At 37.3% G+C, this 24197-nt stretch overlaps 1 protein-coding gene across 2 annotated transcripts in view; it reads left to right on the forward strand.

Annotated features, from left to right (window-relative positions):
- Nucleotides 1-24197, forward strand: part of OTUD7A (OTU deubiquitinase 7A) — a 336583-nt gene that overhangs the window by 175201 nt on the left and 137185 nt on the right. The window contains exons 2-5 of one of the 2 annotated variants that reach the window (XM_081291466.1): nucleotides 3768-3893; nucleotides 19997-20102; nucleotides 21694-21785; nucleotides 23729-23883. In XM_081291466.1, the coding sequence (XP_081147592.1) occupies nucleotides 23733-23883 (151 nt within the window). In that variant the 5' untranslated portion in view covers nucleotides 3768-3893; nucleotides 19997-20102; nucleotides 21694-21785; nucleotides 23729-23732. The remainder of the gene's footprint in view (nucleotides 1-3767; nucleotides 3894-19996; nucleotides 20103-21693; nucleotides 21786-23728; nucleotides 23884-24197) is intronic. The other variant, XM_081291465.1, reaches the window with a different exon arrangement.

A 24197-nucleotide genomic window follows, 5' to 3' on the forward strand; every position in this document is an offset into this window, starting at 1 on the left:
CCTGAAAATTGATCAGGACACATTGCAAGTTTTGATTTCATTTGAGAACTGGAAATGAAACTGGATACCAGCAGGCTCAAAGCTATGATGAACACCTTCCTGGGCCAGTGGCAAATTGAGTGATCAGATGTGAGTTAAGACCCATTTCCTAGGAATCTTCTTTTCTCTTAAAGCTGTTAGGATGACTCAGAAATAAAACCACTCATTATCTGCCTGTCCTAATGCAAGTATATGAACATTGTGAATGGGAGAGTTTCCTTCATTCTTTAGACAAGCAGCTGAGCATCTATGGAGTTGGGCTACTTGGCAGGTAGGCCAGGTGCTAAGTCCAGCTTGGAAGATGCTAGGAGATGAAACTTTGCCTGGGCTGAAGGCTATTATAAGGAAAGTTTCATGAAGAACACAAATTTGAGCTGAGTCTTGTGTAAAGCCAGAAGAGAAGCAGGCTTTTGAAAATCCTCAGGGATAAAATGTGAACAAAGAAAATTGATACCGGAAGTAGGAGAAGGGCAACAACTGGCCTCATAACACTGGCCTTAAACTATAAAATTCTGAACCCAGTCTCCACTGGCCACTGGTATTAGGCAAGTCACTCCACAGGCTGGGAGATCTCACAGTGTTCTTGTCAGATTGAAAGAAATCATGTGGTGCTTTCAGCCTGGTACCTGGGGTGTAATAAATGCTCAGTAAGTGAGATCCACAGTAAAAAGAAGTAATAATCCATGTAACCACCTGCTATCACAAAACTGTATATTGAGCCTTGGGGAGAAACAGCCCCTGATTCTGTGTATGAGTATTCTCATGGGAGACTTTCACCCCACCCATTGCTAGGGGCATAATCACACTGTACAGTCTCCTGACTTGAGCACAGGTATCAGTCTCATCATGGGAAATGTACCTAATGGGCCTGGTTTGTGGATCCCTGTCAACTTCATTTGCACATCTTGTATGGGCTCATAGGAGCCAAGGTGTATTTCTCTGGGACTGAATTTAGTATATAGTTACTCCTTCTTTTGTCTTTAGGGTTAAGTGATATATTGAGAATCATAGTTATGTGTTCAAAATCTCTGGGTGTCTTTTTGTTGTTGTTATTGTTCCAGGGATGGAATCTATGGCTTTGGGCATGTTAGGCATGCATTCTACCACTGAGCTACATCCCCAGTTCCCTGTGAGTTTTATATTGACAGGTTCATTGCCCTAAGCAATTTTTAATTGCTATAATTTCACTACAGATTATTATTTTATTATTTTATTTTTAAAATTTGATACAACTAGCCCTCTTTAACACCAGTTTGGCATTCCTTCCTAAGGAATTTTAAAAAGGGCTTATTAGCTATTTTTATATCTTGAATTTTATCTTGTGGAATATTAATAGTACTATAAATTTTCCATATTTTAATAATATCCTAATATTAACTTATTTTGTCCTTTTATTTTTAAATTTTTTTTAGTTGTAAATGTACACAATATCTTTTTATATAATCATTTTTATGTGATGCTGAGGATCACACCCAGTGACTCACACGCTGAGGCAAACACTCTACCACTGAACTGTAGCACCAGCCCTTGTCCTTTTATTTTTAACTTCATTTTTTTAACTTAATAATCCAAATAAGTACTACTTTGTCTTTTTTAGGGGGGTTGGTAGTGGGGATTGAACTTGGGGCACTCAACCACCGAGCAGCATCCCCAGTCCTATTTTGTATTTTATTTAGGACAGGGTCTCACCGAGCTGCTGAGCACCTAACTTTTGCTGAGGCTGGCTTTGAACTCATGATCCTCCTGCCTCAGCCTGTGGAGCCACTGGGATTACAGGCATATGCCACCATGCCCAGCTATATCATTTTTAGTTCATCATAATGATTGTCTTCAATAATGATTCACCTTTTAATGTTGTATTTCTTTTTTATTTGAGTATTTTCTGTATGAATATTTTTAGAGTCTAGGGATAAGGAACTTTCTGAGCCTGTTCACGTCTACATGTTCATTTCCCTTGAAAGAATTTCACTGCCCATACAATCTTAGATTCCAAATTATGCCTAACTCCTGTCCCCTGGCTTTTTTTCTTTTGGCTTTTGTTGTTGTTGTTGTTTATATTATTTGTTCTAATTAGTTACACATCATAATAGAATATATTTTGACATACATATATGGAGTATAATTTCTTATTCTTCTGGTTGTACATGATGTGTAACTAATTAGATGGACTGCCATTTGATGGACTGTCTTTTCATTCTCTTAATAGTGTCCTTTGATGCATAAAAGCTTTTAATTTTGACGAACTCTTGTTTATCTATTTATTTTCTTCTGTTGCCCATTACAAAGCTGTGGTAATCAGAACAGTGTGTTATAGATCAAAGATACATTTAAAGACCACTGGTATAGAATAGGAAACCCAGAACTAAACCATCACATATATAGTCAAATGATTTTTGATAAGGATGCCAAGATCATCCAATGGGATTGGTGTCATATCTCAGAAATAACTGCCTAATCCCATGTTATGAAGCTTTCCCCTAATGTTTCCTACTAATACTTTCAAAGTTTTAGACCTTATATTTAGGTCTTTGGTCCATTTTGTATCCATTTGTGTATAAATAGTGTTAGTAAAGGGTCTAATTTAATTCTTTTTCATATGAATATCTACTTTTCACTTCATCCTGTGGTAAAAAATCAAATCCACACAAACAAAAATCTGTCCTTTCCAATTGAATGGTCTTGGCACCTTTATCAAAAAATCTGGGTTCCCGTTCTATCGCTATTCTTTAAGTGTGTCTTTGTACCTGTTCTGATTCCATAACTGTGTAATATATTTCGAAATCAGGAGCTGTGAGATCTCCAACTTTGTTCTTTGTCAGTATTGTTTGGCCATTGATTCTCATTGTCTTATGTTTAGATTTTTATTTAAGAATTCAAATTGATTACCTACAAAACAATTTTGAAAGGATTAGTCAAGGAATACTTCTAGTAAAATAAAAAAATAAGAGAAACAGGAGATAAAAATCATCCATGATCAATTAGCAAACCTTAAAACACAATGGCGGGCTGGGGATGTGGCTCAAGTGGTAGCGCGCTCGCCTGGCATGCGTGCGGCCCGGGTTCGATCCTCAGCACCACATACCAACAAAGATGTTGTGTCCGCCGAGAACTAAAAAATAAATATTAAAAATTCTCTCTCTCTCTCTCTCTCTCCTCTCTCACAAAAAAAAAAAAAAAAACCCACAATGGCATGTTACATTTATTAGTAATATAATCATGAAACTTGAAACAATTGTTAAGAACATAGAAACATGAAAAGTAAAAATAATTTGGAATTAATAATTAAATGATTTTGACAAAATATAGCCGTAGCATAGAAAGAGAAAGGGTTTTAGTTTTAACAAAGATTCTCCATGGATTACAATGCCAGAGTTTCTCCAAGAAATTCAGAGGTGAGGATTGAGTTCCTGAGCCCCTGTGGAAGGAATAGTCTACTTCTCCTGGAATGTCAGCTTCTCAGGGTTCTGACCCAAAACTACTTCTCTTAAGTCTGCAGAAAGAAGACTTTTTAAAATGGTACCAGTATTCATTTAAAAATTAAAGTGTGGAATGGTGTGTTGAGAGTGGAATTCACCATCCACACCATTTCTCATGGCACATTATATACTTAAATTATTTTTGAGACATTCATATTTAATTTTTAGTGTAAAAAATATTGTCTTGACATTGAAATTTTAAATTCTCACTTTTTGTGCCTCCTGAACATTCTCTAATCTCCTCTTTTCCAGAGCTCTCGGGCTGTGCTCTCATGCCTTCCACTGCAGCAACAATGGACCACTTTCAGCAGGGATGGTGCAGAGCTGACCCGAATGCCTGAGTGCCACTCACCTCCAGAGAATCCAGGTGTCTGAAAAGTAAGTCCCTTGCTCATGGGGTCCTGGTGAGAGTGCAAGAGAGGTGGGTGCAGTAGATGTCTATAACAGAGCTTGTAGAGGTTCTGAGAGATCACCAGAAATCATGTCTAAACCCCAGTATAGTGAACCCACTAAAGACCACTGACAAAGAATTCATGGATGTAGTCACACTGCATTAGAATTTGAATTTAGAATAATAAACCTTCTAAAAAAGAATGTAACTATAGTGATTGGCAAGTGACTTGATTTATACCAGTGAAAAATTTACTTTATAATTCTCTATTACCATCTGTTATAACTATGATTGATTTTAAAGTATTATAACAGTAATATAAGCAAAAGGAAAACACTCTCATTATCTAAACACACTTAATTATTTTCATTTTTAATATTTCCTTTTAGTGCTTGTCCAAAAATATGATTTTTATCTACTTCATATGCTAACACACTTATCCTTTTGCCTTATGTCCCCTGCAGCAAACACTTTCACTTACTTTTTTGCATCCTTTTTTATTATGAAAAACTTCAAATCTATGGAAAAGTTGAATAAATAGAATGAAAACTCATATATTCTTTTTAAGGATATTTAAAATTTTTATTGTTCACTTAATCAAATATAATATTGTGTTTTATTGTGGCATATTCATACATGAACATACTTGGATCAGTTGTATTACCTAGTACCTCCCTTTGCCCTCCCTTGGTCCCTTTCCTCTATCCTAATAGTATCCCTTCTATTTTTATGAGATCCCCCTTCTTTCCCTTTCTTTTTCTCTCTAGCTTCTACATATGAGAGAAATCATATGGTACTTGTCTGAACTGGCTTATTTCACTTAACATAACACTTTCTAGAACCATCCATTTTCCTAAATATGACATACTTTCATTCCTTTTTATGGTTGAATAAAACTCTATTATGTATATATACCACATTTTCTTTAACTCTTCATGTATTGATGGACAACGAGTCTGGTTCCATAATTTGGCTAGGGTCAGTTGTGCTCATATAAAGATGGGAATACGTGAATCTCTAAAGAATTTTGTTATTAATTCTTTTTGATGGATACTGAGCAATGGTTTAGCAGAATCATATGGTTGTTCCACTTTTAATTTTTTTACAGCCTCTATACTGATTCCCATAAAGCCTGTACTAATTTATATAATTAAGGGTCCCCTTTTCTGCATCCTTGCTGGCATTTTTTATTTATATTATTGATGATTATTATTCTGACTGAAATGAGATGGAATCATAGTTTAGTTTTTTTTAAATGGGACTCTTTAAATATTGTTTTAGTTGTAGTTGGACACAATACCTTTATTTTATTTATTTATTTTTATGTGGTGCTGAGGATCGAACGCAGCACCTTGCACATGCTAGGCAAGCACTCTACCACTGAGCCACAACCCCAGCCCCCTCAGTTTAGTTTTGATTTGCATTTCCTTGATGGCTAAAGTTGTTGACATTTTATCATATATTTGTTGGCCATTTGTACCTCTTTATTTATTTTTTTAGTAAAACTCATGTTTTTACTCAGATTTATCATGTACTTACACCCATATACACACAGGGGGTTTTCAGTTTATATTTGTGAGTATGTATATGTGTATTCAATTTTTGGTTCGAAACATTTGAACATAAACCACATGCATCATGGCATTCTTTGGCATGTATCTAAGAATATAGCCATTTTCTACAAAACCCAAGTATTATTACCACTGTGGAATTTAAACTGATAAAGTAAAATTATCCAATATATTATTCCTGTTCAGGTACTCTGGGTTGCCCCCAAAATATTCATCATGACTCTTATGTCTAGCATTTAGTGTCATGCACTGGATTTCATTGTATCTTTCTAAACCCAAACCCTGCTTTTGTTTGTAATTTTATGATGATTATATTTTCCTTTTTGCTTAAAATAGAACCCAGGGCCATGATCATGCTAGACAAGCATTTTATATCCCAGATTCCAATATATATTATTGAGGAGCAATTTTAGGTTGTGGGTATGTATACATGTATATGTGTGTGTTAAGGGGGTGCTCAGGGATGGAACCTATGGTCTCCCATATGCTAGGCAAGGGATCTACCACTGATCTCCACCCACAGCCCCAACATATTGACACTTTTGAAGAATCTAAGCTAATTTTTTTAAATAGAAAGTCTCACAAAATTGATTTGTCTGATAGTTTTCTCCTACTTAGATTTAGATAAATATTCTTTCTCTTTCTCCTCACATCACATCAGTCATTGAGCCCTGATCATCCCTGAAGGCACATTGTTTTTCAAGGATACATGAACATAGGAAGCTTTTAAATAATCAGCTTTCAAATTAAGACCATTTTCTATTGGAATCATTGTTTAGCACTTTGCTGAATTCCTTCTATACAATATGGGCATTCCTAGAGCATACAAAAGCTCAATTCTTGACAAAATCATCTGTTAGCATGTGCCAAAGTTTTATTTCATTTACTCATTAATAAGGGAACCAACAAGAAGTCAAATGGTTTGACTCTAAGAGCAGTTATATAACAGAGATTTATAGTTATTTGGAAAAGAAATATAGAAATAAGATGCTACGTTAAGCTAATTCTAAGAGCAAGAAAAAAAATACCATATTTGGGGTTAACTTTGTTATTAGGTGGTAAATATCATAGTAAATTGACAATTTCTGTAGGCTAACTTCTAACTTTACAGGACGATAAACTCTGCATTTTATCTACTCTGAATTATTAGGTAAATGTTTTATATGTTTCTCAAGAGCTTCAGAATAGGGTCAAGCAAGCTTATTTGTGTTCCATCAGGATATAATTTAAGAAATCACTGGTTTTCCCTTTTTCTAGTTTGAAATGAATTTTTCTATGAGAATTAGGTAAAAGAATGTGACTGCTAAATTGTGAGTGATTGTGTAATAAGTCTTAAGATTCCACTTTCCTCAAGTTCATCCCACAATGAACTTGAGCCCTGGTGTAGGTATTGAAAGGGCATCTCTGGCACGCAGCTACTGACATGCCTCCCAAACATTACTGCTTCCTGACAACCCATCATGTACAGCCCCTGCCATTGCATGTGGGCTGTTCTTAGTGACTTGCTCCTGATGAACAGAAACATATGTGATGGGCTGATGACAGATCGGTTCAGAAAGAGCTGTCCAAGATCAGGTCACAAAGATTTCGACTTCCCTCTTGGTCATGCTCTCTCCGGCTCTTCTCATATTGTCAGTCTGATAAAGCAAGCAGTTATTTATGGTCTCCTCCATGATAACACCACATTACAAAGAACTGAAGTTCTTAATTCAACAACCCTCAAAAACAATCCTGCCAAGTTCATTCCTCAGTTGACCTTCAGATGGGATGCATCCCCCCTCTCCCCGGCCCCCACCAACATTTTGATTACAGCCTTGTGAGAGACTCTGAACGACACCTGGCTAAGCTGTACTCTTGATATTTGCCCTCAGAAAACGAGATTGTAAATGTATATTGTTTTAAGTTTCTAAATTTGAGGGTAATTGATTCAACATCAATAGAAAGCTCACATAGCATTCATGAGATTTATGCTATTGATTGTACTTGGATGTGTGCATCTCAGTACAGCGCTCATTCATCTTTTTCTCTGCTTCTTCAATCTTCCTTCCTCTTTCTTCCTTCCTCCTCCATTCTTAATTACTTGGTTCTTGTTCCCTTTGCGTTCGTCGTCTTTGCAGATCTGGTCACACCCTTGGTTATTTATTAGAGAGGTTGAAATCAGAGGCAGCTTATTTGTAGAGACCATGAGCAGTTCAGAAAGAAATAGTCCATTCTTGGTCAACAGCAAGAGACTTTTTTTTTTCTTTGTGGAAATCAGTTGCTTCAAACTTGCTGAAGCTATGTCCTCCCGGGCAGCAATGCTTCTTATTTGTCTTGAGCCAGTTCCCACTGATTGAATGGGATTGGTTTTCCCATTCTTTCCTCAACAGTGTGTAGAGAAATACACTTTCTACTTAAAAATGCAGTTTCTTTCTTGGATTTTCTATTCATAAGTTTCAGTACAGAAACAACATTTTAAGAAGTCTGAGTTCTTTTGATATGATATAAAATTTACCAAAAATAAATCTTCTGAAGGAATAGAACTCCAGAGGGTTTTTGTTAGGTTTCCAAGTTTATTGTCTTAAGAACATATTTTCAAATAAATCCATAGATAATTACATCAGTGGCCCTGCCTGAGCCTTTTGTCCATGCTCACTACCAGGCACTGTGCTGAGGGATCCCCACCTCAAGCACCACACCATGTTTCTTGCCATGTGTTAGCCCAGTGAGATCAGCAAGTGGAGCCTGCTTCCCTTCATTGTTTATGGACTCCCCCTTCTTTCATCCAGGGGGTTCATCATGTCCTGACATCTCTGACCCTCCCCAAGTCATTTATAATGAGCCAGCAAATAAGAGATAAGAGAAGCAGGGCATGGTAGTGTATACCAGCAGTCCCAGTGACTCAGGAGGCTGAGATAGGAGGATCACAAGTTCAAGACCAGCCTAGGCAACTTAGTTAGGCCCTAAGCATTTTAGCAAGACCTTGTCTCAAAGTAAAAAATACCAGAGTCTGGGGATATGGCTCAGTGATTGAGTATTCCTGGGTTCAATCCTAGTACCAGAACTAACTAACTAACTAACTAACTAACTAAATAAATAAATAAATAGAGGGTGGGGGGAATAAGGGAGGGAGAGAGAGAGAGAGAGTGAGATCAGAGAGAAGTTGGGATGCAGGGGAAAGTTCAGGACCAGACCTCCAAATGGCCCAAATTACTTCTACATCACCTTCTGCTGACCAAGAACTTAGCCACATGGCCACAGCTAACTGCACAAGAGACCAGGAAGTATAATCTAGAAATGTAAAAGAAAGGGCTCTGAACCACATCAGGTGAGGTCTTCAGTGGGCTTTCTGATCTCCAGGTTGTAAACATGATCAACTATACTTTTCTCTTCTGACACACTTATAGTTTTACTTCTTATTTAATAGATAAGAAATTGTTTTATTTCTTATTTAATTTCTGTGGAATTTATTGGTTGGTGTTATGATATAGGGAATTCAACTTCATTTTTCCACATGGACTGCCAATTTATTTTATAGTATACTCCTTTCCCCCATTGGATTCGTATCAATTTGGGATTTTCCACATTTATCATTTTGTCAGTAAACAATGCTCTTGGCTTTGAATGACAAAAGAGTGGAGCACCAGGGGATTCAAGATAAGTTGAAGGTAAGTTTATTTTTGCACAATGGTCTTGAGTCAGTGCTGTAGTTGAGCTTGCTGCTCAGTGGTATCAGGGCAGCATCTTTGATGTTCTCTTGATGTTGCCCTCATGGTCACAAGCTGCTGTAGCTTCTCATGTTGCAACACTTCAAGTAGAGACTGGGGAGAAATGGGAGGATTCTATGTATGCACCTTTTATTAGTAAAGCAAAAATATTTGCTAAAAGTAGCCTGGCAGATTTCCTCTTAAATTTTAGGGAATTGTGGAAGGAGAACTGGTCACATGGATACTTTTAGCTGTAAGAAAAACTGACAAAGCAGAGATCCAAAACATCTCAATTTACTTAGACCAATCAGTGGGGTGAATCAGAGTCAGTCTGTCTCTGTCTCTGTCTGTCTGTCTGTCTCTCTCTCTCTCTCTCTCTCTCTCTCTCTCTCTCACACACACACACACGCACACAACACACACACACACACACACACACACACACACACACACACACAGAATCTGTTTTCCCCTTCTCCCACATTGGTCTGACTTTCTTTCCCTGTACCACTGCTTTAATAACAGTGTTTTTGTGTCTGATGTGTGGAAGGATGACTTCTGCATCCATTTTGTTATTCATACAATCTTCTGGGCTGGGGGTATACCTCAGTGGTAGAGCACTTCCCTAGCATGCACAGGATCCTAGGTTCAGTCTCCAGTACTGAAAAAAAAAAAAAGCAAAACAAAAAACCTAAAATACAATCTTCCAACCCATATATTTAAATTCTCTTTTTAAATGAAGATTGATCGTTTTCTGCAAAATAACAAAATAAAAATATGTCTTATTTTTATTGTTTCCCCTAGTTGGTTCATAGAATGAATACTATGTTGGTATTAGCTACTATAAAATGGATCATTTTCATTGTTTATTTAAAATGCTTCATTGGCTAATTGGTATATAGGAAAAGTATTGATTTTTGTATGTTGACCTGTTCTAGCCATTTAAAAATGTTCTTGTATTAGTACTTAGTATTAGTGCTTAGTCATGTACCTGTTCTGCACTTCAATGGAAGTACTTCTAAAATTGTCATTATTAGATCTGATCATTCCTCTTAGTTTGGGATCAATACCCTTTAGTATATTAAAGAAAGTTCCCCCTATTCCAGGTTGAGTTGGTATAATATGCTAGGGTGGAGTTTTTAGCATTTTTTGAGATCATCATGTGTTTTTTTTTTATTTGCATTTAACAGCAAATATATAATATATGTTAATATTATATGTTGCCATTAGAAATATGTTTGGCTGTTACAGAGAAAGGAAATAATAGAGGATTTAGTAAGAGGAAAATATATTTCTCTGTCATGCAAGTCTGAAGATAGGCATTCCAAAGTCGATTTTGCGTCTCCAGAAATTCCCGTGCACTCACCTTCTTCCACCTCACAGCCCCCTTTAATCAAGGACTCAAGACAAGACAGCTCCAGGGCCCTTCTTTGTCTTTCTATGTTTTTTTCTCCAGTTTAGATGCAGTTTCTCATCTTTTAAGTTTTACATCTGTGAAAAATGACACTTGCCTTCAATTTTCTTTTCCTCTGTTGTTTCTTTTCTAGTTTTAGCCTCTGAATCATTCTTTTATCTATTCATTAGACATAAGTTCAAATGTTTGACTTAATCAACTTGAACAAATATATGTTTTATGAAAACTGTAATAAAATTCCAAATATGGTTTGTCTAAGACTGACACACATGCTCAATGATACCAGCAGGGATGGTGTTTCTACTCCATCCAACCTTTGGTGGGTTTTGTCCGATTGCTTCATAGCCCCAAGATAGTGAGTATACTTGCAGATATTATTCCCTTGCTTAAAACAGAAAAAAAAAATGATAGAAAAGCAACATGGGAAAGAGCTATTCCAGTTAAGTGTTTCCCTTTCTATTAAGGAAGCAAATGCTTTCTCATAACCCAGACCCAGTTAACTGGGTGAGGTAAACTGGATCGTTTAGCCCAGACATGTCCAGACAGGTGAATCGCAGGCCCAGGGAGATGAAACTACCACCATCCAATTTTGACTGGCATCCCAGGTGCCAGGAATACTGTCTGTCTTGTGTAGAATCCAGAGCCTCTACTGCCCCCTGATGAACAAGATTCTGTCAGTAGTAGGCTGTCAGGTGGAGGGTGGGAAACACCTAAAATTGTGGGTACCGTACCTTCTGGTATTTTTACATCTTCTGGGTACATATTTCACACTATTAGCAAGTTTTTGTATCTTTTTTCATTTTCCTAAAACACCTGTCATTCATGTTTCTATCCTCAGAAACTCTCATGGCCTGTGATATGGTCAAGTCTACTCACTGTGACAGTCCAGATGGTTGGCCCTAGTCTTTCTCCACAGCCTTCATAGTCTCTGGCTCTCCTGGATATATAAGGGTCTTTGTGCTGTTTGCCTCCGTGTTGTTTTTCAGCCCAGAATATGCTTTTTTTGGACTACCTAAATCCTCAAAAACTCCTCTTGGGTCAAGGGTATAGCTCAGTGGTGGATTTCCCTGACATACACAAGGCCTTGGAATTTATTCCCCAGCTCTGCAAAACTAAAAAAAAAAAAAAAAAGGAAAAAAACCTCATCTTATCTTCATCCTTCTTTCATTCATTTTGCCAAGCAAAGGGAACTGTACTGTTCTTGAATTATGAATTTGCTCGTAAACAACATTATATTTATTCTAATCTGAGTTGAATTTTAAATTATGGTGATTTTCATATCTGTGCAACAGAATAGAGAAGAGAGTTCAGCTTAAGGTTTTCATTTTCCTTTTGTTCATTCACTCAGCATTTGTATTTAGCATCTGGTATATTTCAACCAGTGGTAACAAGACAAATATGTGAACTCCACCCTCCAAAGAAGCCCTCAGAGAGGGAAGGAGCAAGCAGGTGGAGGGCAGCAGCTCAGGGTTCAAGGTGTCTTCCCTCACCCATCACAATGGCAATAGGAGGCTATGTATTTTTTCTTTGTACAGAATGTTTCTTTACCTAGATAAAATGCTGAATAAAATGACTGAAATCAATATTAGAAGTATCAACCTGTTAGTGAGTTGTTTGTAATTTTTAATCCCTTGTTTAGGGTACATTAGTCTACATAGACGCATATTTTATGCCAGTGTAACAGCTAGATTTATAAACCTGGAGAATAAAATCATAAATCTTTCAAAGCAAGGGAATCTTACATGCATCCCATGCTGGAGGTTTAGCATTGTGCAGGGAACCTCTACTGCAGATTTTCAAGCATGAGATAATACCTCTGACACTCAGGTTCCCTTGGAAGGTGATCATTTCAAGATGTGGACATGTACACAGTTGCAAAGTCATGTTTCTTGATGAGTCAGGAAGTGTCGCCATGTTTCCTGGCCTTACAAAATTCATTTCCAGATTCAAGTAATTCTTTAGAATTAATGATTATTATTCCTTATGTATTCTTTAAGAATTGCCTAGTCTTTATATGAGTTCAAGACAGGAAATGGTATAGAAAGAGTAGTCTTTAGATCTTTGGGGATCATGAGCTAATGACTGTGATCCCAGTTCTATATCTGCTCTCATATTATGAACCCTTGAAGAATTTTATATATCATTGCTTAATATATCATTTCAGTGCATACAAGTGAAAACCTCAGTGGATCCTGCACTACTCCCAAAGATATAAATTTTAAGAGACATTTCCTCCATTTTTTCATACTTAAGATAAAATCATGAAAGGTGTAATCAAGTGCTAACTAAGAAAATGTTTTGCTTCCCATCATGCATCTGTGTACATGAGGTATTTCAAAGCATCAGATGCTTTTTGCTTCAAAATTTTGTGAAGATGCCCTGTTCCATTTATAATGAATGGCATTGTGTGGATGGCAGAATGGTGACCTTTGGATCAAAATAGGACTAGGTAGGAATACTATCTCTGCCAATGGCATCTCTGGACTTCAGTTAAATGGATAAAACTGTGCACCTCTTGTCTGAATGACAGGTAACTTATTCATAAAACACTTAGCATGGTCAGTGTTATTGTGAATACTTTGCAAATAGTACTTGTTTTCCTCATTTCAACATAGAGAAGATTTAGGCCTATGGAAACATTTCATTATTTAACTCCATTCAAATAAAATTGAACACCAAGATAAAATGAATAAATCTCTAGGAAAATATAATCTAATAAATTTGAACCCTACAGAGAGAGAAAATCTAAAAAGAGTAATTAACATAGGGGAAAAAATAGAGAAAACTGTAAAAGAGATACCCACAAAAGAAGCACAGGAACAGATTGATTCACAGAGGAAATCTGTTAAACCTTCAAATACCATATGACCCCAACGCTACTTAGATCACTGCAGAGTATTGAAAAGGAAAAAACTAAATTGAATTTTATTTTAGATATATAATGTTGATTGTTGCACATAAAAATAAAAACCATTAATCAATCTAATTCATTATGTCAATGTAAAAATCTTAAATAAAAATTAATAGACTGGGGCTGGGATTGTGGCTCAGTGGCAGAGCACTTGCCTAGCACATGTGAAGCACTGGGTTTGATCCTCAGCATCACATAAAAATAAACAAACAAAATTAAGATTTTGTGTCCATCTATAATTTAAAAAATAAAATAAAATAACATATTGAGTTTAAAAGCATATAAAAAGAAACACCAATGAATGATTTAAGGGTATTTATTCCAGAAATATGAATGAAGTGCAATAATTGGAATATCATTACTAGAATTCATCATATTAATAAATCTTAACAGAAAAATTCCTGGGTGCAGTGGCATGTGCCTATGATCCCAGCAGCTCAGGAAGCTGAGGTAGGAGAATCCTGTATTCAAAGCCATCCTTAAGCGAGTTGCTAAGCAACTCAGTGAGACTCTGTCTCTAAATAAAATACAGAAAAGGGCTGGGGATGTAGCTCAGTGGTCAAGTGCCCCTGAGTTCAATCCCTGGTGCCCCCTCAAATAAAAAGAGGAAAAAAAGTATGAAAGATAGTATTCATCTATTATAAAAACCACCCAAAAAAGAAATTTATGGGTACTGTTTTGGGGGGGCTAAAGGGGATACCAGGGATTGAACCCAGGGGTGCTTAACCACTGAGTACATCTCCAGCCCTTCTTACTTTTTATTTTAAGAAAGGGTCTCATTAAGTTGCTTAGAGCCTTGCTAAGTTGCTGAGGCTGGCTTTGAACTTGTGATTCTCCTGCCTCAGCCTCCTGAGTCACTGGGTTTACAGGCATGTGCCACTATGCCTGGCAACTTATGGATACCTTTTAAATGTGTGGTACACATATGTTTAGATCAACATCCAGCAACTAGCATCTTGTCACATTGATATTGAAACACTAAAGTTTTTCTCACTGAAGTTTGGAGCAAAGCAAAGATGCCCATTACCTCTAAAAATGTTTAAAATCATATTAAAGGAGGCATGAATCAATGAAATCAGATACAAGAAAATAGAGGCTGAAGAATTGAAGATGAAATGTTAACACAATCCCTATTTGCATTTGCTATCATGGTGTATATCTGGAAAAACAAACAAAACAAAACAAAACAAAACCCTATGGAAAAAAATTGCTAAATATAGTAAGACTTTAGTAAAACAGCAGAATGTAAATTTAACAGAGAAATCAACAGCTTTGCTTGTAAATACAATAACAAGTTGACACACATAATAAGAAAAAAGATACCTTTTATAACTACCTTGGCATAAGCAAATACAGAAATAGACCAATTGCATATGCAAATGTATCATACAATGATAGAAGCATCTCAAATCAGTGAGGCTTACCCACTGATGTTCTTTTTCCTAAGTGGTGTTAGAATAGCTAGAGCAATATAGGGAAAATTATAAAATTAGATCCATTTCTCACATCATGCAACAGGATTAATTTCAACTGCATTAGAACTTTAAGTGTTTTAAAAAATGAAACCATTGAATTGGTAGAAGGAAATAGGGGTGAATCTCTCTATAATCTGGCAATTGAGACAATTTTTTAAATTAAGACTCAAAATACAGAGCCATTAAGGAAAGAGATATATAACCATTTATAAGCTATCTTAATAGATATTTTATATTTAGAACAACTTTAGGTTCACAGCAAAATAGAGTAGAAAGAAGCTGGGGATGTAGCTCAATGGTAGAGCACTTGCCTAGCTTGTGCAAGGCCCTCTGTTCAACTCCCACTACTACAAAATTAAAAATTGACTGGAAGGTACATAGATTTTTGCATGTATTCTGTAACTCCTCAAACTGCCACACTATCAACAACCCACATCAAAATGTTCATTTATTACAATTGATGAACCTACATTAACACATTATAATCACACAAAGTCCATAGTTTACATTGGTGTTCACCCTTGGTATTGTATATTTTTCCAGTTTGAACAAATGTATAACCATTATATTATTATATAGAACAGTTCTACTTCCCTAAAAATCCTCAGTTTTCCATGCATTCATTCCTCCCCACTCTCAATATAATTTTATTTTTATTGTAAGGAAAAAGACTGAAAGCAAAGGAAAATGACAAATGTCAAAATATAGAAAGCATTTTCAATGCATAGCAAAGAAGAATGATTTTGTCTTTAACACATAGTGAGCTAATTATGGTAGGAAAAAATAAAGACTAAAACCATATTCAAACAGAGGAAATGGACTAGAAGAAATGGATAGTTTACAGAAAATGTAATGATAGTGGATCTTAGCCATGTGAGAAGATATTTGTTTTAAGATGTAGTAAGAGAAATGCAGATTAAAAAAAAAAAACTACAGTAAGATAATGGTTTCTAACCTCCGAGATTGCCAAAAATCCAGAAGATCAACAACACATTCTGTAGTTGAGGTTATGGCAAAACATAAGCTACATTTCCTACATTGCTATTGGCGACGAAAACTGGCAAAGTCTCTATGGAGGACACTGCCAGAATTTAGCAAAATGACACTAGCATTACCTTTTCTTCCAGTCTTACTTTTAGGACTCTATGCCAAAGATACACTGAAAAAGTATGGAAAGTTTTTACACAAGAAATCCTCATTTCACAGAGCTGTGATCAGTTCTCTGTTGATGAACATCTGTGTGGATTGTAGCCTTTTGTTTAATAGAAGGTATAATGAGTACAGATGATCACTTGATACGGTACATACCGATCTAGAGGAAGTACTGTAAAGTAGCAAAGCAAGGTGGGAAAAAAGTGCTTATAGATGGTATCATTTATCCAAGCAATGGAGGATACTATGTGAAATTCTTAAATCTACTTAAAATTTAAAAAGGAGGTAAGTCATATAACTAAACATAAAAGGGAATAGAGCAGAGGGGACAGGCTAGAAGTCAGACTTCCTGAATAAACCTTGATTTTGAGGTTTAACTGGAAATCTATTTTACAAAGCTATAAAACAAAATCATTGTCAAAAGGCATTTAAATAACAGTAAGATGAAGCAAGTGAATGTAAATGCATTTCCAGTTGGTGGTATAGCCACAGGGAGAGAACTACTCAAAGTGATTTTTTAAATGCAGCAGTTTGTTCATCCATAATGGGATAGACCTAAGACCAAAAAAAAAAAAATGCTGTATTTATAGCAACAAACTAAACTGTTTGCAGAGACCATTGTGCTGTTGTTAGTATTTCATTATTATTCTGAAATCCTGGTATGTTTATATGATATATATCTAAATAAAGATATAGATATATCATAGGATACAAATGAATGAGTAATTGGGTGATATTCTATCATTCTTGATGTTATTTCAAACTGGATTAGAAGTGGGGATAGGCAGTTCATATGTAATTTAAATGAGATTAAGTGAAAACTGTGAAGTCTTCCATTTGAATTGGAAATATTAGAATGAACCCAAGATGTATTTAGTATTAAAATAAAAATTTTATAACTCTGTCCACTAAAAAGTTCTAAAAATGATGACTAACCCAGTACCAATAGGTATACTGCTATGAGGTATTAAAAATTTTTTAAGTTAAAAAAAAATCCTCTTAGTTCCATTGAAAGATATCATATTCCATATTTGGAGCAATAAATGAGCAAGAGGAACCTTAAAAAACTTGTCACCCCTTATCAGCTATACCAGGGTCACAGGAGCCCAGAGACAACTTGAACAAGCTCTCAGTGACCAAAATTAGTAGAAATTAAGCATCAGATGATATCTGCATTTATGTTGAGTTGATTGAAATGCATCAAATATGTTCAAATCCAAGAATGCAAAATGATTTTTTGTTGTCATGATGTAGGTGCAAGAGATTAAACTAAGGACTTTGTATATGCTAAGCAAGTGCTCTGCAACTCAAAATTATATTTAAAATGGAAGATAAAGAATATCATAAGGAAACTAGCAAACCATATCATCTAATAAAAAGGGTTGAGAAGTGGTAAACAAAGCATTTATGTTACTTTTCTATTTGAAATCTATCACTGGTTGAACAAATAGTAGATTAATGGAACTTCTTTTTTATTTAAGAATTCCAAGTAACAATTGAAGAAGGAAAGAAAGAATTTGACTGCCAGTACGTGCAACCATATTGAATTAATTACTGCTCTAGGCAATGATCATCAGTGGATGCTACTATTACAGAAAAAATAGTCATTCAATTTTACCTGCTGAAAAGAGACAGCACCAAAATTTGCACAGAACTGAACCCAAATCTGATCAATTCTCTGTATTTGAGTACTAATTTGAATGAAGTATAGAGACCACAGGATGCAATTGGAATAATCAGTAAAAGTCAGATAGTGGAAAATGCTACAAGAAAAATGATCAGGTTTTTCAATAAATAGAAAAAAATAAGGCAAAACTAACAGATTACAAAATACAATTACAATGTGTAGCTTTTATTTGAATCCTAGTTCAAACAGATGGAAAACAAAAATCATATGAATTTATGACATTTGAAATCATTGGAAATTTACCCACTGGATAAAAATTATTATTAGTTTGTAAATGTGATAATGGTATTGTGGTTCTGTTTTAAAGAGCCATTTAGAGATATATCAAAATATTTATGGATGAAGTAATACGTTGTCTGGGATTTGTTTCAGAATGTTGTGGGAGGAGGAAGTGGTTAGATGTAGAGCAGTAATAAGACTTAAAGTTAGTAATTGTCATACCTGAGTGATGTGTGCATTGGCATTTATCCGTATTTTTCAGTCTACTTTTATACATATTTTTTCTATTGGAAAAAAATTTTAAATATATACCATTGCTACATTCTGCCTTCTCCTTGTCAGCCTAAAAATCTAAGCTCAGGTGTGTAGGGCTTGAGGAATTGAGGTGGTATTTACAGTTTTTAATACCTTACTTTCTCATGTAAATTAAACTATCCAGTGTCCCTGTATGCTTTGAGAGCCACACAGGGCCCAGCTGTGGCCCCTGGATTAGAAGACGCCTCACTCTATGGCATCTACTGTGCCAGAGGAGGAATGGATTCAGTGCCCAAACAGGTGCCTCCCTTTAAGCCTTGGCCTAAGTGCTGTGCCCTGCCCTCCATTGCTCCCAGAGTTTCTCAGTACCTGAAAAAGACATGATACTAGGCATTTGAAGAACATCAAGTTCTTAGTCTTACCAAGAGGAAGACTAAAAAGCAAAGTGCTCCTGCAACAATGGGAAGATCTGTAATCTACACACCAGATACTTCTGTGGCCATGTTTGTTTTTCAGGCCAGCCTGTCTGTAGTGATCTTGCTAGCCCTCTCTTCTTAAGCCCTCTCAGGCTTTTTAGGTTGAATTTCCTGGTGAAATTGCTTTGTTGCAGCCAAAATTATTCTTGGACCTATCTTCAGCTTGTTGGCATCAACTAAAATCATATATGTGAACACACCTTGAAAATGACCACATGTCCTGTGCATATGAATGCTTTGCAAAGCCAGACTCATGCCCTTCATAGAATTGCTCTCTTATTTTTCCTCTGAACCATGAAAATGTCCTATAAGATGCAGTTTGTTAATGTGATATCCACAAAAACCTATTTCGCTGCTTTGTCCAAAAGCTCAATGGTGGCTGACAAAGGATGGACCAAGCAGACTCCTGGAAAGAAAAATGATGATATCTTCTGGATCCGGTGGTGCACACCTGTAATCCCAGCAATTTTAGAGGCTGAGGCAGGAGGTTTACAAGCTCAAGGCCAGCCTCAGAAACTTAGCAAGGCACTGTCTCAAATAATAAGTAAAAAGGACTAGGGGGCTGTGGCTGGGGCTCAGTGGTAGCGCAATTGCCTGGCATGTGTGAGGCACTCAGTTCGATTCTCAGCATCACATAAAATAAATAAAGGACTATCAACAACTAAAAAACAAAATAAAAAAGGACTAGGGATATAGCTTAATGGGGATATAGCTCAGTGGTAAACCCTGGGTTCAATCCCCAGTACCAAGAAAGGAAAGAAGAACAGAGGAAAGATAGATCTGAGTTGAGACCACCAGTTAAGCCCACTGAGGGAGTCTGTACATCTGTCAATTCTTCACCAGGGTGGGCTTCATCACCAGGCAGGACAAGATCTAGGTATCTGTGATGCTTTTTCGCATTTTATCCTCCACGTAGAGATGTATGCATACATGGAAGTAGAGTGAAGATTCCCAATACCAGAATAATACATTAAATTATTTTAAATCTGTGTTAATAATAGTAATAATAGTACATCTTTTTTGATATAATTTTATTTCCTCCTTACAGCAATTTTGAGAGACAAGGGTGTTCTTACCCTCATTATTCAGATGAGGAAACCAAGGCTCCATGAAGTGACATGACTTGCCCAGGTCATACAGCAAGGTGGCAGTAGCAGATTTGCACCCAGTCAGGACATTGACTCCCCATCCGGTGCTCAACCTCAGACCTATTCTCTCTGCTCTTTTGTGTCTGTGTGCTATAGGCTGCATCATCAGACAGACCTAGATGAGTTTCCTGCTCCCCACTTAACCTGTGCAACCCTGACCCAAAGTTGGCTCCCTCTGAACATCAGTCTTTGTAGCTATAATGTAAGTTCCCTCAACCTGCCTCCCAAGCACCAGTCAGCAATTCTGAAAGTGTGCCAATGCTCATCAGACCTCCAGAGCCTGAGGCAAAAGGGAGAACTGTCTTGCAAATCATGCCTTCATTGAAAATGCTGATATTGTGTTCTTCAAGGATGTATTTGTCCTCGTTTTAAAAAAAAAACATTGCACTAAAATATTGTTGATCTTGGTTTCTGACTGGTTTTGCATCCCCTTGCACCTGTGGCAGGTTCCTTGCTTGCCTTACCTTGGTCCTGACCCTGCTGGGTGCCAGGCATTCTGAAACTTGGAGAATAGAAAAGAGAATAAAGTAGCCCTCAGGCTCCTGGCCCTCTATCAGAAGAGATGTTACATACAAGATACAGTCTATCCCATCTTGCAGCTCTGGGGTAGCCCTAGGTAGGCACTCATCCCCATCCTAGTCTTCCTCTGTCTTCAGTGGTCAGACCACAAGCCTCTACTCCTAATCTCCAGTTTCAATCTCCACTCACCATAAGTTCCTACCTTCCAGACTCCAATTATAACATCTGCTGACAAAAATATTACAGGCATGTTTTACTTGGGTTCCACCGAAACAGAAGTTAATGAAAAACTAACTGAGGCAATTTTCATCTTTACCCTGTTATACCTCTGTCCTTCAATTTTGCTCTCTTTGGTTAGAACAGCTCCTCTACTTGATAGTCTCCCAAATCTAACAGTCAGTCTCAGAGGCCTGTGCCTATGTGTGCACCTATCTCTCTCTGCTTAGAAACTCCTGGGGAAGGCCCAAGGGACCCATCACAGACCCTATAACAGTGGCCTAAATAAAATAGCAGCTCAGTAAGTTCTGGTTACTTATAAAATAAGAGCTCGGGTACTGAAAAGACTATGGTATTGAAGGCAAGAACCTCCATTCAGCATGGACACAATGATTCGGAGCCACAGTTAGAGGTGGGCCCATTCTTTCTGCCTTAAGAAGGCTGGTAGCAGCAGTCCTGGCACTCAGTGGAGTTCTAGAATGGAGAGGGTGGTCCCAGAATCTCTGTTGAATAAGAGATAAGTAATAGTTCATGTTTATTGAGAATGTGCCCTGAGCCAATATATTTTGTGTTATATATTTTACCACTATAGCTAAGTTGAACTGTATTGATGTGGCATCATATCTTAATGGTATGATTAAGTAGGTCTGACCTGCTGAGTAGGTCAAAAGGCCCAGCAGTGCACTTTGAAGAGGGACAGCAGGGCAAGGGTGGCTGATGGTCCTTATTGACCACTGTCCTCCCCTCTCTTCAAAGGGCATGAATTTTAAATCATGGCCATGGTGACATTAGGTTTAAGAATTAAGTCTTAAAGCAGAAACCTTGCCACACAAAAGCGTTCATCTTACGCCTACCCTTCACCTCTACTTTACATTAAGAATGAGATACAGAGGAGTAGATGTGGTAGATGTGGTCAGCAAGTGCATGTAGCACCTGGGAAGGCAGAGGACATGCCTCCAGCTATTGGCCCCACCCCAGATGCAGCCTCCTGTGACAAGAAGCAAAGTTTTCCAGGGTAAGGAGAATAATATGCCCTTATTCTCTGATTTGTCCCACAGGTGGCACTGACAGAAAAAACTCTCCAGGCCGAGGCTCCGGTACATGGAGAGAAGGAAGAAGGAAATTTCCTAATTGGTACTATATACATCAGGTCAAACAATTTTATTCATTTTTAGCCATACCAATAAAAACTTACACCCAAGTATGAACCATGTACAAAGTGGTGAATAACAATGGATAGTTCCAGTTATAGACCTCCCTGCCTGAGACACTTAGTCCTCAAGAGTTTGAGCATAAATAACTTTATTTCTTCCATTCTTACTGAATCCCAGATGGGCCCAGAGCTCACCAATGACCATGTCACAGCTGATAAGGAACAGAACTGGGCTCAGACTAGGCCAGTGTGCTTGGCTTTAACACCCCAGCAACTGCCATAGAACCTGCCCCACTGAACAGTGCCCATCCCTGTGGTCATCATGAAAGGAGGACAAAGCACATTCATTGATGCAGGGGATTTAAACTTACCACACAGTGTGTAAATTCAATTACATGTTTGCTAGTATAAAATTTTCATCATATATACTGGGGTCAGTAAGTTCTGGTTACTTATAAAATAAAAGCAAACTTTTTTCTATAAAGGCTCAACTAGAAAATATTTTCAGTTATGTGGGCCTTATGGTCTCTATTTTAAAGACCTTACTAAGCCATGAACAAAAACAGCCACAGACATTATATATATAAATCAATTAGCATGGCTGTGCCCCAATAAAACTTTACATATAAGAACAGGTGGAGGGTCACATTTGGTCTACAGGCCATAATGTACTGGCCCCTTATCTATACAAATTTGGATGCATTTGTACTTATCAGTCATGACTGAGACCCACCAATGGCCCCTAAACTACTTCACTAATGACAGTTACTTTCATATGCAGAGTAATGGCTGCTTTCTATCTGCTCCATCAGCCAGTGGTCAAGCTCCTAGATGACCACTGAATTCCTCTGACCAGGACGACTCTACTTAGGAAATCTGATTTCCTTTTGGATTTTGTTAGATTATCACTGTGAATCTGACGACTCTTAGAGGGTTGGCATATATTTTGATAGTCATCTTCAGCAAGTTTGGTATTCTTGTCAATTGCCAGCAAACAAAGAGTGCTTCCTAGTAGCCAAGTGACGGGCAAGAGCTAAGGGAAGTGGGGCAGCACAATGATAAAGGCAAGACAGGGAAAAGAGGATCAGAAATCTAGTTATTCCAAATTAATCTCCCTACATGTACTTGGGCACTTTTTTTCAAAATAATCTAGTCTCTTTTTTCCCCATCAGTAATTGTAATTGATAGAATATAAGATTGGAGGCACTAGAGTTAACGATGACCCCTGGCTTTAATCTGTTCAGGCTGCTATAACAAAAATATCACAAACTAAAAGGCTTATATACAACATAAATTTTCTGGGCACAGTGGCATACATCTGCCATCCCAGTTACTCGGGATGCTGAGGCAAGAGGATCACAAGTTTGAAGCCAGCCTCAGCAACTTAATGAGACTCTTTCTTAAAACAAAATATTTTTAAAGGCTGGAGGTATATCTCAGTCGTAGATTAGTTATTGGGTTCAGTCCCCAGTGATGCAAAACAAAACAAAAACATAAATTTATTTCTCACAGTTTTGGAGGCTAGGAGGTCCAAGATCAAGGTACCCAGCACATCTGCTCTCCTGACCAACATCTTTACATGTGGAAGAGGCAAGCGAGTTCTCTGAGGCTTCTTTCTAAACAGTAATCCCATCATCAAGCTTCCATGCTCATGACCTAATCACCTCCAAAAGGCCCCACCCCCTAACATCATCAACTGCAGTTAGGTTTCAACATATGAATCGGGGGGGGGACACAAATATTCAAACTCGCATACCTTCTCGCATGGTATGTACAGAGGAATGACATCTCAGTTGACTTTTATGATATAATATCTAGCATGAAGAATAAGTGAGTTGGCTCAAACTAGTTCAAACCTCTACAGACGCCAGTGGCAGCATTTCATTCTTTCTGTTGGGTCTCCGTGTGTGTGGTCACTCACATCTCCATTTCTTGTACAGATGGATGGTTTCTAGCCTGCTTCCAAACCCCACCTCGGCTGAGTGTTGGGCAGCACTTCTACATGATCCTATGACGCTTGATATGGACGCAGTCCTGTCAGACTTTGTTCGGTCCACGGGGGCAGAACCTGGTCTGGCCAGAGACCTGCTGGAAGGTAAGCTGACCTTCTCCCACACACCATCCTCTGGGGCCTGACTACCTTCTAACCAGTGATAGAACATATGAAGATTGGCATTGTCTAACATATGAAGAGATGAAAATGTTTTAGTCAAAAGTTATTGGTGAAAAAAAGCCACCTGGTAGCCAATTAAGTAGGTTGGAAATAATTCACAAGCAGGAAATTAAACTTTATCTTCAATGTTTTTTGTATCATTTGCTACATGAAAAAAAAATGTGTTTTCACGTATATGATGCTTTCAGGTATTTATTCAGCAATAACTATAATAGACTGAAAATTAAAGTCTGTCT

This window comes from Spermophilus citellus (assembly GCF_964194105.1).
Source record: "Spermophilus citellus genome assembly, chromosome: 4".
NCBI classification, from domain to species: Eukaryota; Metazoa; Chordata; class Mammalia; order Rodentia; family Sciuridae; genus Spermophilus; species Spermophilus citellus.